General features: G+C 54.2%; 1 protein-coding gene across 5 annotated transcripts in view; it reads right to left on the reverse strand.

Moving 5' to 3' along the window:
- HIP1 (huntingtin interacting protein 1) overlaps positions 1–15531 on the reverse strand; it is a 117021-nt gene that overhangs the window by 32517 nt on the left and 68973 nt on the right. For all 5 annotated transcript variants that reach the window (XM_067537764.1, XM_067537762.1, XM_067537761.1 and 2 more), the window contains exons 4-7: positions 15085–15141; positions 10019–10099; positions 4529–4605; positions 3930–3991 (exon numbers count right to left, since the gene is read on the reverse strand). In XM_067537764.1, coding sequence (XP_067393865.1) covers positions 3930–3991; positions 4529–4605; positions 10019–10099; positions 15085–15141 — 277 coding nt within the window. The remainder of the gene's footprint in view (positions 1–3929; positions 3992–4528; positions 4606–10018; positions 10100–15084; positions 15142–15531) is intronic.

Here is a 15531-nt window from a genome sequence, read left to right on the forward strand (position 1 = left end):
AAGGGAGGGATAGACTTTGACAGCGCACCAATGGCAGAAGGAAACCCCTAGGAGTGCTCCGGTGCTTGGTGATGAGCATGCAGCTCTGCTTAGCATAGCACTCCCCTGCATGCCAGACCTGGCTGACAGGGCTAGCGAGGAAGTGCCCTTTCTGTTTCTCCATACGGGCACCTCTAAACTCTGCTCGAGTTGCTATCTTTGGGGTCCTCCATCATTCTCCACGGGTCACTCAAACCTGCTGAGCCACATGCCTGAAGAAAGAGGGTCCTGTATAACACCCTTCCTATGCACTCTCTCTAAACTCCTGCTGGAGCACGGGGGCCTGGGGAGACGGGAGAAGAGGTAGGCTGCACTAGGGGAAGGTGACCTTTCTCCCAGTCTCTGCCCATTTACCGAGTCCAGTGCCAATGTCTCAAGAATTCACCCCAGAACCGAATGCCAGATCTGTGCCCATCGAATGCTAGAGAGATCCCAGGTCGAGTCTGAGTCCATCTATGTTGGACAGAGACAATCCCTGCTCCTCAGTAACTTATTATTCCTAAACAAGGTGAGGGGGGCAGGCACTGGATGGGACAACACAGCTCTAAGGACACACGGATCTGTCCCTATCTCCCTCCTCAATAGCAGGCCCCACTGCCAACACACACCCTGCTCCAGAGCCAAAGGAAGGCCAAAGGACCGCACTCTGAGGAATGAGCAGCTGCTGGTTCCAGCTCAAAGGGGGCGTCACGTCCATGGTGGGTGGAAAGTTCACAAAGAACTTTGGGGGGATCCAAGATGAGGGCAGGCCCCAAACGATGCAGCTACAGCTAACGATGAACCGGGAGCAGCGCTGGAGTTTGGAAGGCAGGCCCCACATTGCTCCATGTCCTCAGAGAACATCCTCAGGAAGTCTCCAGGCACTGCAGCAGCAGACGGATGGGGCACACAGCAGTGGCGTACCGTGGGTCTCCGGTACCTGGCACTGGGGGGGTCAAGCCTGTATTTGCGTCCCCCCCCAGGCCTCATGCCCCCTCCACCTCCCGTGCAGAGCAGGAGGGGTCCCTGGCTCCCACCAGACAGCGCCGCCCCCCAGGTCTCCGGGGAGTGGGGGGTCTGTACCTGCGATTGGGGGGAGGGACACGCCACTTACCTCCTCCTGTTTGGGGGGGCTTTCTGGCGCTCATTGTGGCAGCCGTGCTCTGCCGCCCGCCCCCCCGCCCGGCACCTGCCTCTCCTGCTCCAGCCCCACAGCCCAGCACCGGCTTGGACAGGGCGGCCTCACCCCCAGGACTGGAGGGGGCGTCGGGCTGGCATCCGTGGGCCTGGCCCCCCCGCCCCTCAGCACGCCATGGGCGCACAGGCGGCACATTTCCTTTCCTTTGCAGCCCCATGGCACGTTCTTGTGCCTCTTGCAGGCCTTCCCGCTGTGAGAACCCGTTCACATCGCCCCTGTGCTGTGCTGTGCTCTGTACACAGCATCCAGCAGAGACACAGTCTCAGCGCCTGCCTTTGACAGCCGAAGCACCCGCGTCCCGGCGGGAGAGCACCGTGCCTGTCCCTGGGGACCTGTTGTTTGACCCACGCTAATGCACCATGCTAGCCTGCTCCCCCCTGAGCTGAGGATGCCCACAATGGGCCAATTAGCAATGTCAACTCGCCCAGGCAGTGAGAGGCAGGGAGGCAGTCTGGATTTCCACCGGCTTGCCTGCCGCCCCTCCCATTTGGATAATGAAATGACGTCCCCGGTAATTAGCCGGGAAGTTGAGCAGCGATTTAAGAGTCAATCAAAAGCTAAGCCCCACTAATGAGATGTAAATGGGTAGAGCTGATATTATTCCTGCTTAATTCACTTAGGCTAGTAGCAGAAAAACAAAGCCAACTTCATCACAGAGACTCCTTCCTTCCCAGCGGAGCAGAGCTACGAAGCTGCACGGAGCGGAGCGGAGCAGACAAGTACAGGCAGATGCCACAGAGGCTTGTCGCACGGCCGCAGAGATGCTGCAGGGCCAGCACACACAGTCCTGTCGCACTCAGAAGCACAGCTGCACTCACTGCCATGCTCTGTTACAGAACGGTGGTCCGGCCTCAGACACGGGGCAAGGGAAAGGAGGAGGGGTACGTGGCTGAAGCCCTGGACTGGTAGTCAGGAGATGGAGGCTCTGCTTCTAGAGCTGCCAGAGATTTGTCTTATGGGCCTTGGCCAAGTCACTGATCAGCCTTGTGCCTCACTTTCCCCTTCTGTACAATGGGGCTAGCGATGGGAGTCAGTTCATTGGTGCTTGTGAGCCCGCATGGTGATGCTAGAGGCTGTCTTAGTTCAGTTCAATGACACTCTGCCATGACAAACTACACAAACACTACTCACATTTACGAAAGAAAACGACTCACCCCACAAGTGTCTGTCAGCGGTGGCTACGGTGCCCTCCCCCCCATTACTGCGTTTGGGCTTTGATCCCATGTGTTCATGTCATTACACTTGAGTCCTGTTCTGGTGGCAGGTTGCTATGCAGCACAATGACATCCTCATCCTCCCCATATATTGGGGTGTAGCGTTACCCACGGATTCCCTCTGCTATTGCAGACAGCACCCCAGGCCAGCCCCTCCAAGGATCCCTGCCTTACCCATGCTACACCATGAGATGTGAAGGCACCATCTATCCCGTGACATGGACTGCAGGAGTCTGTTGCACAGACTTGACTGCCCTTATCAGGCTCTATCATTGCGTGTGAGCCAGTAACAGACAACGGGATCACCCAGGCGACGTCCAAGCACAGAATCTGCCAACCTGCAGCCTGGAGACACAGCTGTCTCCCCGACTGTATTCCAGCATGTGTGCAACTGCCCTGCTAGAGACACAGTAATAATCTTGGCGGAAAGCCTACCACAACTAGGATCCTGACAGCATTGCACTGCAACACAGCTCTTCAACACCGGGACGCGACTGGATTACATGGCCTGTACTTGCAGCCCCGTTTCTATAGCCTTCAGCACTGTGAGATGGCAATCAGCCGTCTTATTTCTCAGATTAAATCCCAGCATCCAGGAACTTCCATACGCTGAAAACTGCTTTACTCCGGCATCAACACAAGCAAATACCTCCACTGTACTATAGCGGCAGCACCCACCAGCCTATGGCACTGCACGAAAATCACTCATCCTGGTACTGTTCTAATTCAACTCAACAAGCAGAGTCCTACAGCTGCACATGGAAGCATATGACAGCCCAGCACATGACTTTACATCGTGGAGACTGGTTCATTATTTTCTCTCTGCTCCACTGCGACCCATCGCAGAGCCAGACATGCTCCCCCCAAGAATCCCTGAAGCAAACAGCATCTCTGTGACATGTTTGGAAGGGGAAAGCCGCTCTCTCCATTCACGAGAACCATAAACCCCAGAGCTAAGAAGAGCAAAGGAAAAACTTCAAGCTAGGGAGGCCATCAGAATGAGAGAACTTGGAGACGGGGAAGCAAACCAGGGAGGAGCGCGGGGAGGAACTAGAGTGTGCTGCGAGGTGGAAGTGGTCCCTGGAGGCCTGGCACGGCTGGCTGGAATGCAGGGCAGGCCGGCTGCGGCTGGGCAGATTGGGAGGAGCCAGACACATTTGGTCGGACATGAAATAATTTCAGCTAATAATAACTCTGGCGGAGTGTATGGAAAACAGATGAGCTCAGACGCCCTCAGTCAACTCCCTTTCTGCAGCCTAGGTAAGACGCACGGACATGGACACACAGAACAACAGCTTGTAACTGGGACACCAAACACTCTGACCCCTCGCCTCCCCACACAGACAAGCTTGCCCTCACTTCGGCTTGCAATCAGACCCACGCTGAGCAGGGCAGAGAGGGGCATCACCACAGCACACCACGAGGCTGCTCATGCCCCACGGCTGGGCATTCGGTCAGCATTGCGGAACAACTGCAATGTTAATCAAAGTGAGACTTACCCGTCTGGAAGAGGTTCAGCTCACACTCCAAATAGTCAAACATCTCCACCGTCAGCTGGAAGCTGGGAAAGAGGACACAAGAATGTTACAAACAAAAGAGAGGACACTACATGGGGCCCACCCAGCCCCGTCCCCCAAAATGCTGGGGGGGAGGGGCGGTTCAGCCAGCAGCCCTGTGGGGTGGGGGCTGTGATCCAGCCAAGCATTACTGTGGAGTTTTATAAGGGGTCATCAGGAGGGACGTCCCAGCCCCAGCCAATGGGCCCCATGGTTCCCATTAGCGTGACCACGTCTGGCTCATCGGCAAGTGGCTCATCCCAGGCAGTTCCGTATGTGATGTGCACGCTGAACTGCCCCGGGCAGAATCACCCCTAATAGGGAGCGGCAGCCTGGAAGCAGGGAGCAGACGTCCCGGTTCTCATTTCCAGTCAGCAGCGTCGCCCGTGGCTCGCACAGCGATGCCAGGGAGAGAGAGTGACGGGAGGCCATGGCACTCACTGCCCTTTGCCGCTCCTTACGTCTCCTGCAGCTGGGTTCTCTGCTAGGGCAGGACTATTTCCCACCATGGACGTGCCCCGATTCACACGCTCTGCACTTACAAGTTATTGACGTCGTTTTCTCCTGCCTCGTCAAGCTGCCGGTCAGACATCTGGAGATTGCCTGGGAACCGGGGGTTCTGCACGACGGGAGAGAGAGCAAGGAGTCAGGGCAAGGGCCTTCTAGGCTAGATCCGGCCACATGGAGAACAAGTAGCCACCTCTGATCAGAGGCTGATACCTGATACCCCTGACGGTGTCTGAAGGACTGGCTCCCAGCACAGACGGTACACTGTGCCTTCACCCACGCCCTGTGTGCGCATGGCAGGGATCTCCCAACACCCAGAGGAAGGAGCTCAAGTCACAGAGCTGCCCTAGTCTTTGGGCTTGGAGGGATGGCTCAGAGCTGGCTCCCAGACCTTGGGGCCGTAGGGAGAGGGATGGTTTTTCTCTTGCCATGCTTTGCCCAGGTGTGCAGACTCCTGCAGTGACAGACTAGGCTCACCCCCTCAGCCACATTCCCTCTCCGGATTTTAAAAGCCAGCCCGCTGGCACCCATCAGAGCACCAAAGGGCAGTGTCCACTGCAGGGAAATCCTGCTGCCATTGACACATACACAGTCACATGCTGATCATTAATGACTGGACACACTTGTTTCCGGCCCCGCTAGGCACGCCGGGCCAGCAGCGTTCACGGTGACACACCACAGCCTCACGCCCAAGTTTCACAGCAAGGCCATACTTTACGTTGCACGGCTGCTCTGACCTAGACAGCAGCTTACAAGAGAAGGGTTCTGGGTCCTCACAGGGCGGCTGCTTCCTCTCGTGCCCCACAAGTGCTGTGCCCCATCTGCTGCTGGCTGCCCCCACTCCTGCCTGATGAAGGGGAGCAACTCTCAGGCAGTGGCAGACCCTCACTGCTCAGACAGCCAGTCTCCGGGAGAGGGGCACTGCGCTGCCTAGTGCTGGGACTGGCTGCTATCTCAGGAGGCTGGAGGTGAGGCCTTTGGCGATGGAAGGGAACCAGCAGGCATGTCGCCGAACCACGGCGGTTACCTGCTCATGGCAGGACACTGGTGGCTGCCCAACGCTGCCCTCCAGGGGCTAGAGGGGAGGGACGTTCCCCATGGGCCACTGACTCCTGGGCCTCTCTGGGGTGCGCTCAGAGGTTTAACCGTGCTTTGGATGCCTGTTCACTTGGAACTGTCCCAAGGCCACCAACGCTTTAAACAGGCACCAGACAGCCAGCAGCGGGCAGCAGCTTTGGGTTCCTATTGCCTCAGCCCAGGCGCAAACCAGTGGACTAGAATCGAATGGCTCCATATCTCCTTACTACTGCCCGTCCTCAGCAGGGTGCTTCTCTTGCTCTGCCTAGCGGCCCTGCTCCTGCAGGAAGAGAGATATGACTACGGAGGTAGGATCAATATCTGCAGCTGGCCTGTAGGTTGGCCAGTCCTGGTTTAGAGTGGAAGATGGTGAGCATGTAGGACACCTGATCTTCCTGGCTGTGGAGAGGCAGGCAGAGAGCCTGTAACCTCATCTGCTCCATGTGCCCGGGGAGGAAAGAGCTGGTATCATCGCTCCAGAAGATGATGCCTTTTCTACACACCACCTTGGTAACCAGATTTTCTGCTCCAGGTGGTTTTCAGGGAGGACTACATTACAGCCCTAATTAGATGTAGCGCTTGGGTGGATAATACAGGCCTGGCTTCAAGGCACCTTTAAAGAAGTAAGGAGAATCAAGAGTCCCAAGAGGGAATGCAAAGGCCAAACCTGCAACAACCCGACCACCACCAGGTGGAGCAGTCAACCTCTGCCTACAGGTGAGGTAACACAGCTCTAGCATGCCCCACGCTGCAGCCTAGAGGTTTACACACCCTGAGAAGCAGCTGCACCCTGTCCCTGCTGCAGAGCTCACCATCTGCACCGCAGGACGCTCAGAAACCACAGATACAAAAGCCACATTGTCGGGGACACTCACGTCTGTATAGAGCTGTACAGAGGGAAAACACCCTGTACCAAGTAAGTTATAGCCAGTTCTTATTCCTGCTATTGCACTTTGAGATCCAGGGACCTGAGAGATGGCAGTTACTATGTAAGTGCTCGGTGTTATTTTTGTACACGCGTATACAGAGAGTGCACTGCACATTCTTTTATTAGAGACAATCCTTTATTTTAATGTCATAGGCATAAGAAAGCAGCTGCCTGCCTTAACAATACGCTCAGTCCACACATACTTTCCTTCCCAGCACACATGCCGGACTAGGCCAGATTCCTTTCTATAACCCTGTCTCCATCACCCTCCAAGACCGTTGTTAAAGGGGCTGTAATTGAGGTGAGCTGGCTCGGAGGTACAATGGCAGGCCTGGAGCCAGCCCAAATGCATACCACAAACACTCAGACCCTGGGCCCAAGAAGCAAACCCGTGAGGAGTCTCCGTCTAAACAGATTCAAAATGAGCTTGTGATGCAGACAGACAAGAGACAGGAAAATCCTAGACCAGGCTGGTCCCTACCCACCCGTATGGATCTCACAGGGCACCAGCTATAAAAAGCAACATTTGCTCAGCACAGAGTGCACCCACAAACTGATTCGAAAATGATGTACAGAGATTATTTTATCCAGGCAGCCACCTCTGGAGTTAAAGGTGGCACCTTAACCAGCACACAATGCACAAGAGTTTGGGCCGGGTTGTGCAATGTGGAATTAGCCATGTTGGAATGGGCCAGGACAACAGGGTTGTCACCCCAACGCTATGCCAGGTGCACTGGGATATTTAATGAGCACAAGGGGACAGCTGTAAAATCTTATTTCAAGGTTGGATTAAGGGGAGCACAACAGCCTGCATTCAACTGCATTAAAGCTGCAGCAGATTTGACCAAAACGCTTTTTCCCCCCCAAAAAAGAAATCTAAACTACGAATCCAGCAGGGCAAAGAGATCTCAGAGCCCTGAGTGGGGAGTCACAGAACCAGGCACGGAAGGGCTGGAGCACAGCTCAGCTATGCATTGCAGAGGCACCCCGGCTGATTACAGGCTGCCTGCTTGGGGAGCCAGCAGCCAGGGGTTGCCTACGAGGATGCTCATGCTGGGCTGACCCCCAGGCCGGAGGAAGTGTTCTCGTGTTAGCTTGTATTGCTCTCTGCTGATAAAGAGCCTCCCTCAAGGAAAAGCCCTGCTGACTGCACCTCGCCACTGCCATCTGCTTCCTGTCGAGGTGCGTCTCAGCTCCCATCATTCACCCATTGCTGCAGGTACTTGGGATTAGGCTTAAAGCAGTTGGCTCAGCCAGGTTTCACTTCCCCTTCAACATGCAGAGACCACACACTCCTCTCTGCTCGCATGAGCGGGAGCCAACCCACTGGACGCCAGCTGCAGGGCACGGAGAGAGGAGCAGGGGCTCCATGGGACGCTTCCCCCAACCTCGCAGAAGGCCACACATCAGCCGCCCTCCACAGGTTTCAGGATTCACAGCTGAACAGGGGACAAGGCTGCTCTCCGTGGCATCCGCTCTGCACAAATCCACGTTCGTTCCTCATGGGGCCTTGCTGCCAATCCAGCCAGCACAAGCTGCCATAGGCCCTGGGCTTGAAACTGCCCCTGGGAGGGGGAATGTGGGGCAGCTGCTGGTGCAGGGGGCGATGGCAGTGTGATCTCAAGCACCTTTACAGTATACAGGCTGGAAGGGCAGAGCCTTAGGCCTTGTCTACATGGGCAAGTTTTTCCGATATAACTCCAGGGGTGAACTTAAAGCAATACAACTACCCTGGTATAACCCCCCTTTAGCTCATGGCTTGGGAAAGGGGTTAAGCTAAACTGGGGGGAAAAAAAAGAATGGCTGCTCTTCTACCGGACTAAGAGTGTCCACGCGGGGGTCACCCCGGGATAACTCTACCTGTGTAACGGGTGCAACTTTCCCAAGTGCACCAGCCCAAATCACAGGAGCTTCCATCCCTATCCACTCGCCTAGAACCACGAAAGGGCAGGGAGCGGTTTTTACTGCATTTACATTTGAAATCCTGCTGGAGGGGCTGGATTCACGCCGACGTGCTGCCCTGCCCATTACAGCACATGCGAGCCACAGCTCCATGAAGCAAATGGGCCGAGAGAGCCCAAGGATTGAACAGCTGCTCAGCATCCCCGGTAGTAACTGGAGGGTGGGAGATACAAGGCAACGCAGGAGCTGCCTGGCAAGGAGCCATTGAAAGGAACACGGGAGAAACATAGGACGCAGCCTGCCCAGTGCTTATGGGACAGAGGATACCCAGCGGAGGGGCATCTGGATGTCCCATCACCACAGGATCTGAGCACTGCAGTATTCACCTTCTCAAGATCAGAGTCTGTAATTGATCGCAACCCAGCCAGGCAGGTGAGCGTAATGCAGTAACCCCTTGTGAATCTCAGCCCACCACCTAATGAAAAGGGTGAGCAAAGACAATGCTCTGGGCTCTGGCCGATCCAGAGAGGAAGCGAGCTTCAAAGTCATGGGCCTCGCGCTGTGAGCGCCCTGCCTGCAGCATCCTCCTGGTTACGGGGGTGCCAGCTCGAGGGCCTCCACTGATCCCAAATGCCCCCCCACGACTCTGCCTCTGTGCTGCTGCCAGCTGCTGCTGCTCTGGGGAACAAGACAGCGGCACTTGAGTCTGGGTCTACCTCCTGGCGATCAAGGACATGACCCTGCTTTGGGGCCAGAGTGCCACACTCACACTGTACTGGAGAGCATTTGCCTTCACAGCCTTCCAGGCTAGGAGAGGCAGGCCTCATACTCCCATTTCCCAGCCACGAAAGCCCTCTTAGCACCGGTGTGTGTTGCAGGGAGATCTCAGCACACACAGGGTCCCCCCTCATTGCGCCATTCCACACTGCCCAGACCAGAGAGCAGGGCCGAGCTGCCATCGTTCCTGTTGTGCAGCTGGCTGGAAGTGCTTACTTAGAACATTAGCTCTGTGTCCTGCCAGCACAGCTGGTTGGCTGGAAAGCACGTGATGCAAGGGTGTGTCTACACTGCACACAAAGCCCAGGCTCTGGCTCAGGTTTGAGCTCAAGCCCCTCTCGGTCCACACACAGATCAGCCTGACTAGGTCAGCAAGCGCTCACGACTCAGGTCCTAGGACCCACTAGGGAATGGCGTCAGCCCGAGTCCCACTGAGGCTGGGGTCCAAGTTCTGTCATTTTGCAGTGTGGAGGCAGCTCAGGCTGCAGATCCGAGTCGGGAGGTCTGCGCAGCGCAGTCTGGACACAGCACGGCGGTGTGACCGGTGTCCGGCAATCATAAACCCAAGTTTCCACTGCAGCGTGGATGCAGAAACGCTGAATCGACAAGCCCAGATCCTACCGAGCCAGGCTCAGCGTGCAGAGCAGACACCCTGAGAGCGCTAATCCTGCTTCCCAGCCTAGTTCACAGAGGAGGAGAATACACCTGGGGCACCAAAGGGGTACAGCTGCAAGAGACCCCATCAACAGGCCTCCACTTACTTGCCGAGACCTGATCTGGGTGGCAAGAGTCTGGCCTGTTGGGAGGGAGGGAGGGAAGAGGGGAGGAAATGCAGCCTTACTTTCGTATGGAACTCCATTTTGGTGTTCAGCAGTTTGAGGGAGATGCTGCACAGCTGCCCGTAGCCCTCGCTCAGGTGACCCTGCGGAACAGGAGAAAGCAGAAGATAAGGCACAAGGCTCTGATGCTAGCCAGAAGCCTCCCCAGCTACTTTGGGAGGTGGAGATTTGCACCTTCCCTACTGGAGAGGCCGGCAGCTTCTGGTGCCTTTAAGCCTCAGGCCTATGAAATCTCCCCGTGTGCTTTACACATTCCTGTCTTCCCTCTTGTTTGGGTTAGTTTATTCGCCCCTGTACACAAACTGCTTGCATGTCCCAGTAACTGGGCACATTGAGTCACATCTTTCTAAACTATCTGCAGCCCACGCTCCTGTGTTCGCAGGGCTCCGTTTCTCGAGGAACTCACTGCAGGACAAGGTCTCTTTGCACCCAGCACCCGAGCTGTGCTGGCTGCCCTCCGAGCGGGGTGCAGCTGCTGCTGCAATCCTGGACACACACTGGCATTTAACACATCGTTTCACAAGCTAGCCGGCTCATTGCATGTAACACAATCAGCGACACTGCCAGACCAAGCCAACAGCATTGGTATTTATGCCGTGCTCACCTCTGCCTGCTAGACAGACTGATCAGCATGTTAATAAAAACCCCAGGGAAGGGGAAAGCCCTCAAAGCAACTGGGGAATGAATCCGTACGCATGTGGCATATGCCAGGCCACGGGTCCCTGATCCAATATAGCCTCCCGCCCACCATCAGAACATTACCCACATGCTGGGATGCATTTTAGCAAGTGGGGTGTTGCCACCTTTATATATACCCTGGACTATGACATAAAAATGGCCAGAAGTGTTAGGTCCTGACCTCCCAACATATTCCTGAAGATCTTGATACCACTTTTAAAAATCAGGATGACCAGGCTCAGCCAGTCTCCGGGATGGTCTTGGAGTGAGGTATGCAGCAGACACATTCAATCAGAGACTACCTGGCATAGTCCCAGCTCCTTCTACACTGACCTGCCCCAAGCGTTATTCGGTCAATGACCGGGATGTTGAGCCAAAGTTAGCTGCTGGACTGGCTGAATCCCTAACCTGACAAGCTGGGCACGGTACCAGCGTTGCAACTGTATTTCTGCAGAGCTGGGGTTTAAACACCACCTCGGTACGAGGGAGAGGTTCTTACATTCCCTAAACTTCTATTTATTTTAACAAGTCAGACTGAAGGCGAAATTCTGCCACTGAAGTCGGGGGGGGGAGCGCGTCACACGCATCTGAGACTGGAGCTGGCCCTACATGCATGCTTAGCTCTGAGAGCAGGGGATCCCTCCAGCCCACCAGGTTACAGTTCCCAGTGGGGCCCCCTTGAATTATGAACATATGTTGCTTCTGGGTTAACCACACTACTTGGTTCCTAGCAGAGAGATGCTTCAGCATTTCACGGGGTTTTACAGCTACTTAGAGGCACAAGGCTCACGGGTGTGTGCAGGGAACGAATGGCTGAACTAACTCACGCCCAGAAGAGATGGCAACTCACCTGTTTCCAAGAGCAGCAACTTGCACAGGGCTAGTTTAATGCTAACCACAGCAGGCAGTGAGTGCATAAAGCCTGCTGCCCAGGGAGGGAGATGGGACAGTATTAGCAATCAAAGAAAAAATGACAGGTGCCAAATTCAGCCCAGTCTGAGAAGAGACACTGGAGTTGCTTGGGGTGGTGGGGAGTGGAAGGGCAAGCAGAAATGTGTCGGGAGCACATAAAATCTGCTGCCATGCTGGTTAGCATCATACAAACATCTGTGGATGCAGGACCAGGAGGGAAAAACTCAAAGAATGGAACCCGTCAAGGGACCGAGCTGAACCCAAAGCAAGACAAAAAGTTGTTTGTGTGTCTGTGCGCCCAGGCACACAAAATTCTGCCTGCACCTCTGTCCGGGCATGCACACTGCCAATTCAGGAACGGGTTTCATTTGCCTCTTTTCGGAATTCGTGATCCTTCCTGTCTGAGTCATTTTAATGACGCCCATTTAGCATCTCCCAGCTGCAGCTCCCCATTTTTCACAGATGGTGGTGGGGTTTTGGGGGGGAGGAGGGGGAGGAAGGAGTTATCGCTGAGCCAATGAGAACTATTTTTGTTTGCTACTTAGTGAATTATTTATTTTATGTACCATACAGCACCCAGGTGCCTTTGTGATGACAGGCTGAATCTATTAGCAACAAGCGAATTCATCCCTGGCCTGTGGAAAAGGACTGTTCATGTCACTGCTGCCCATTTCTCCACAGCACGGTAGTAGCAAAGCTGCCAAAAGAGCTGGGTTTTGCTGGTGACAAGGACAGAGCCTAACACAGGCCTGCCTCTGACCCGAGCTCCTATTGCTCTCTCTGGCTGCAGTCTGTGGATGCTGCTTGTTGCTTTTCATTCTCCTGATGGTTTTGCTTCATATCCCAAGTCAATCACAGGCTCTCACGGCATCAGCTTGCTCAGCACCTGCACACTTAGCTCCTTGGTTTTCCCTCTGAAATCTCGTCTGCCACATTGGCTTGGGTGGTTGGTGCTCGAATTCCACAAGCCCTGGGGGCTCTCCTGCCACCCAGGAAATCTTCTGATATTAAGTAACAGCATCCAGCAGTGGGGAGGGAATCTCCTTCTAATGCCGCCACCTCCCAAAGGGGATCCTGCACAACCAGTGCTGTTTGCTACAGGGTCTTGATCTCCTCACATCAGCTTTAAATGACACACAACAGGACAGCACACTCCTTGCGATGTGGCTAGAGAGGGGCGCAGGGCAAGCGCGGCTCATTCTAAAGCGGCCCCATCTCAGCCCTTAAACTGCAGCTGCAGGCAATGGCCAGGGTGCTAATGCACCGTATCTCAGCCCCTAGGCCCCAATCCTGCACTATGTGGGTGACACCCATGCCTATGTGGAGCCCCCCTGACTTCCATGATGGGGCTGTGTTCACACAGATTCCTGGGCAAAGAGCCACTGCTGAAGTCAATAGGTCTCCCCCAGTTGCAGGGCTGGAGCTTTGTTTGTTTTCCATCATGTAACAGAATGCCCAGTGGCTATAACTGGCCTTGATAAAGCACCTTGGATTGTGAATATGGATCCTTATCCTCTCGAAACTCTGTGTTGTATGACATTAACTGTTGAGATGGGACTCTTTTGTAACTGATTATTGGGGAATTCCCCACTCCCAAACACCCAGACCGTCCCCAATGAGACAGAGCATGAAGCACAGAGACACTCCAGCCATCACAACCATCATTCAGGAGAGGCTGAAAACTGCTGGCAGATACATCAGGGACACGTAAAAACAAAATAATCACCATTCACATACTAAGAATGAGCTGGTGCCTGTCCCAGCTTGCTCAAACACACACAGTCCTCACGCTGTGCAGAGTCTAAATTCACCCCTTTTCCAGGGGTGAAATTAGTGGACATGGACCTCTGGAATAAGAATTGGGATTATACAGTCATTTGTTATCTTGACCTCTGTGTACATTTTTTCCCAGTGCATTAGGAGGCAGTTAAGGCTGGGTGGACAGTGTAAAGTAAAGTAAAGTAAAGCTGGGTGGACAGAGAGTAAAGAAATGGGTGGCCAGGTGCTGTAGCTGCTAGCACCCAGCCTGTTTTAACATTTGAGTTTTTAAAGGGATGTGGTGTTTTTGTGAAGCCAGGGTAATATTCTGGGTGTTCACTGGGCTCCAGTGAAACTAACTTTCAACCTTAACTCTTCTTTCACATAGTTTTTGTTTATGAATTTCTTGTACCGCCCCCACCTATGTAAAATGAACTCCTCCAGTTCACCGGGAGTTTCTGTCTGAGCTCTGCAGGAGAGGCGCCCTGCTCCGTTTAAGATCTTTTACAGATTTTGTTAGGCTCATCAAAGCAGGACTTCCCTTGGCCAGATGTCAGCAAGCCCATGGGAGGTCTGTGGGCTAAATTCAGAGGGCAATGGTGCAGGGAAAGAGGTGTCTATTCACACTGAAAATTTAAAAAACCATGCCTTTCCCTGCCTCCCCAGAATCCCTGTTCCCTGCACTCACCTTCCATGGCCTCTCTCACCTGCCCTTTCCACATCCACCATCTCCACTAGGCTACTGGGTCTCCTTGCACCATTTTATCCCTCCATGTATCCCCTCCTCCTGAGACCTTATTTTGATATGTGCAAGCACAGGCTTCTGGCCACCTCAGCCGCTCTTGTGACCCACCCACTCTCCAATCCCCTTTTTGGAGGCTTGCCATACCACATTTCCCCTTGCTTCCTTGCACCCCACCTCTGGCTGGGCCTAGCAGCAGGAGCTCAGTTTATGTTACTATAAATGTTCTCCATAACAAACTCAGCCCAATAAAATCTCTCTCAGCTGGGCCCTCCTCTCAGCCTGGCTAACCCGGCCAGACAGATCTGGCGTTTCTAGGCCAAGCCATTCTGGAACAAGGAGGAGCCGACATTTTAGAAAATAAAGTACAGCTATGTTTTCAAAACATCGTTGACTTTAAATCTCGGTCTGATTTCCACCCTGCTTCCCAGAGAAACACCACCAAGGCACAACGATTCAGAGCAGTGTTTCTCAACCCATCTACCATCGTGGGGCGCAGATGCAGTTCTCTCTCTGTTACGTGGGCTGCATCCACACAACAGATATACTACTTGTATGGCCCTGAGGAGGTCATATGGGCCGCAGCTGTGCGCTGATTGGGCTGCAGGCGGCCTGTGGGCCAAGGGTTGAGAACCACTGATCCAGAGACGGGCCTCTCTTGGGGGAGATGCCAATCACACTGACAATGGGGAGCTAGCATCAGCTAGAAACTGCTGCTCCATGATACAAGCTTCCACCACTGCAACCTGTGGGAACAAATTCTCTGGGTAGCCTTAGGGCAGGGGAAAGAGGAAGGCAGCTCTCTGCCTAGCTCCAATCAGGCTCCACCTATTGCTCCATGGGCAAAGTACCTGGCAAACCATCACCACGGCCTGCTGTTCTTCTTTTAACAGGTGCAGCACTTCCTAGCACTACCTTCCAGCATGAGCACCAGTGAATGTTCAGAGGGAAATTCCCCCCGGCAAGCCAGGCACTCACCCACATCCTGCTCATGTCGCTCAGTTCATTCTTGTACCTCAGCGAGTCTTTCAGGACCTGGAAGGGAAATCGAGAGGAGACCGTCAGAAAGCAAAGAAAGGGCACAGATGCTGCCAAAAAGCCAGCCACATTCACAGGCTCCCCGGAAGGGTAGGAAAACGCTAGCTAGTGGGGCAAGTTTGTTCTAGTGATTAGAGCAAGAGACGATGATCCGGACTCCTGGGTTCTATTCCCAGCTCTGTCATGGTTGTGTTATCATCGGCAAGTCACTGCCTTTCTGTGCCTCAGTTTCCCCACCGGTACAGAGGAAAGGATCATCATTTCTTACCCACCTCACGCAGGGCTTAATTTGTTCCTGACTGTAACCTGCTTGAAGCTCTCTGACAGAAGGTGGAGGAAGGCACAGCGTTGCTGTTGTTTAAATCCACGTGACTGAGGGACTGAGTT

This window comes from Emydura macquarii, unplaced genomic scaffold (assembly GCF_026122565.2).
Source record: "Emydura macquarii macquarii isolate MOO-44397 ecotype Brisbane River unplaced genomic scaffold, CSIRO-AGI_Emac_v2 contig_450, whole genome shotgun sequence".
Lineage (NCBI taxonomy): Eukaryota > Metazoa > Chordata > Testudines > Chelidae > Emydura > Emydura macquarii.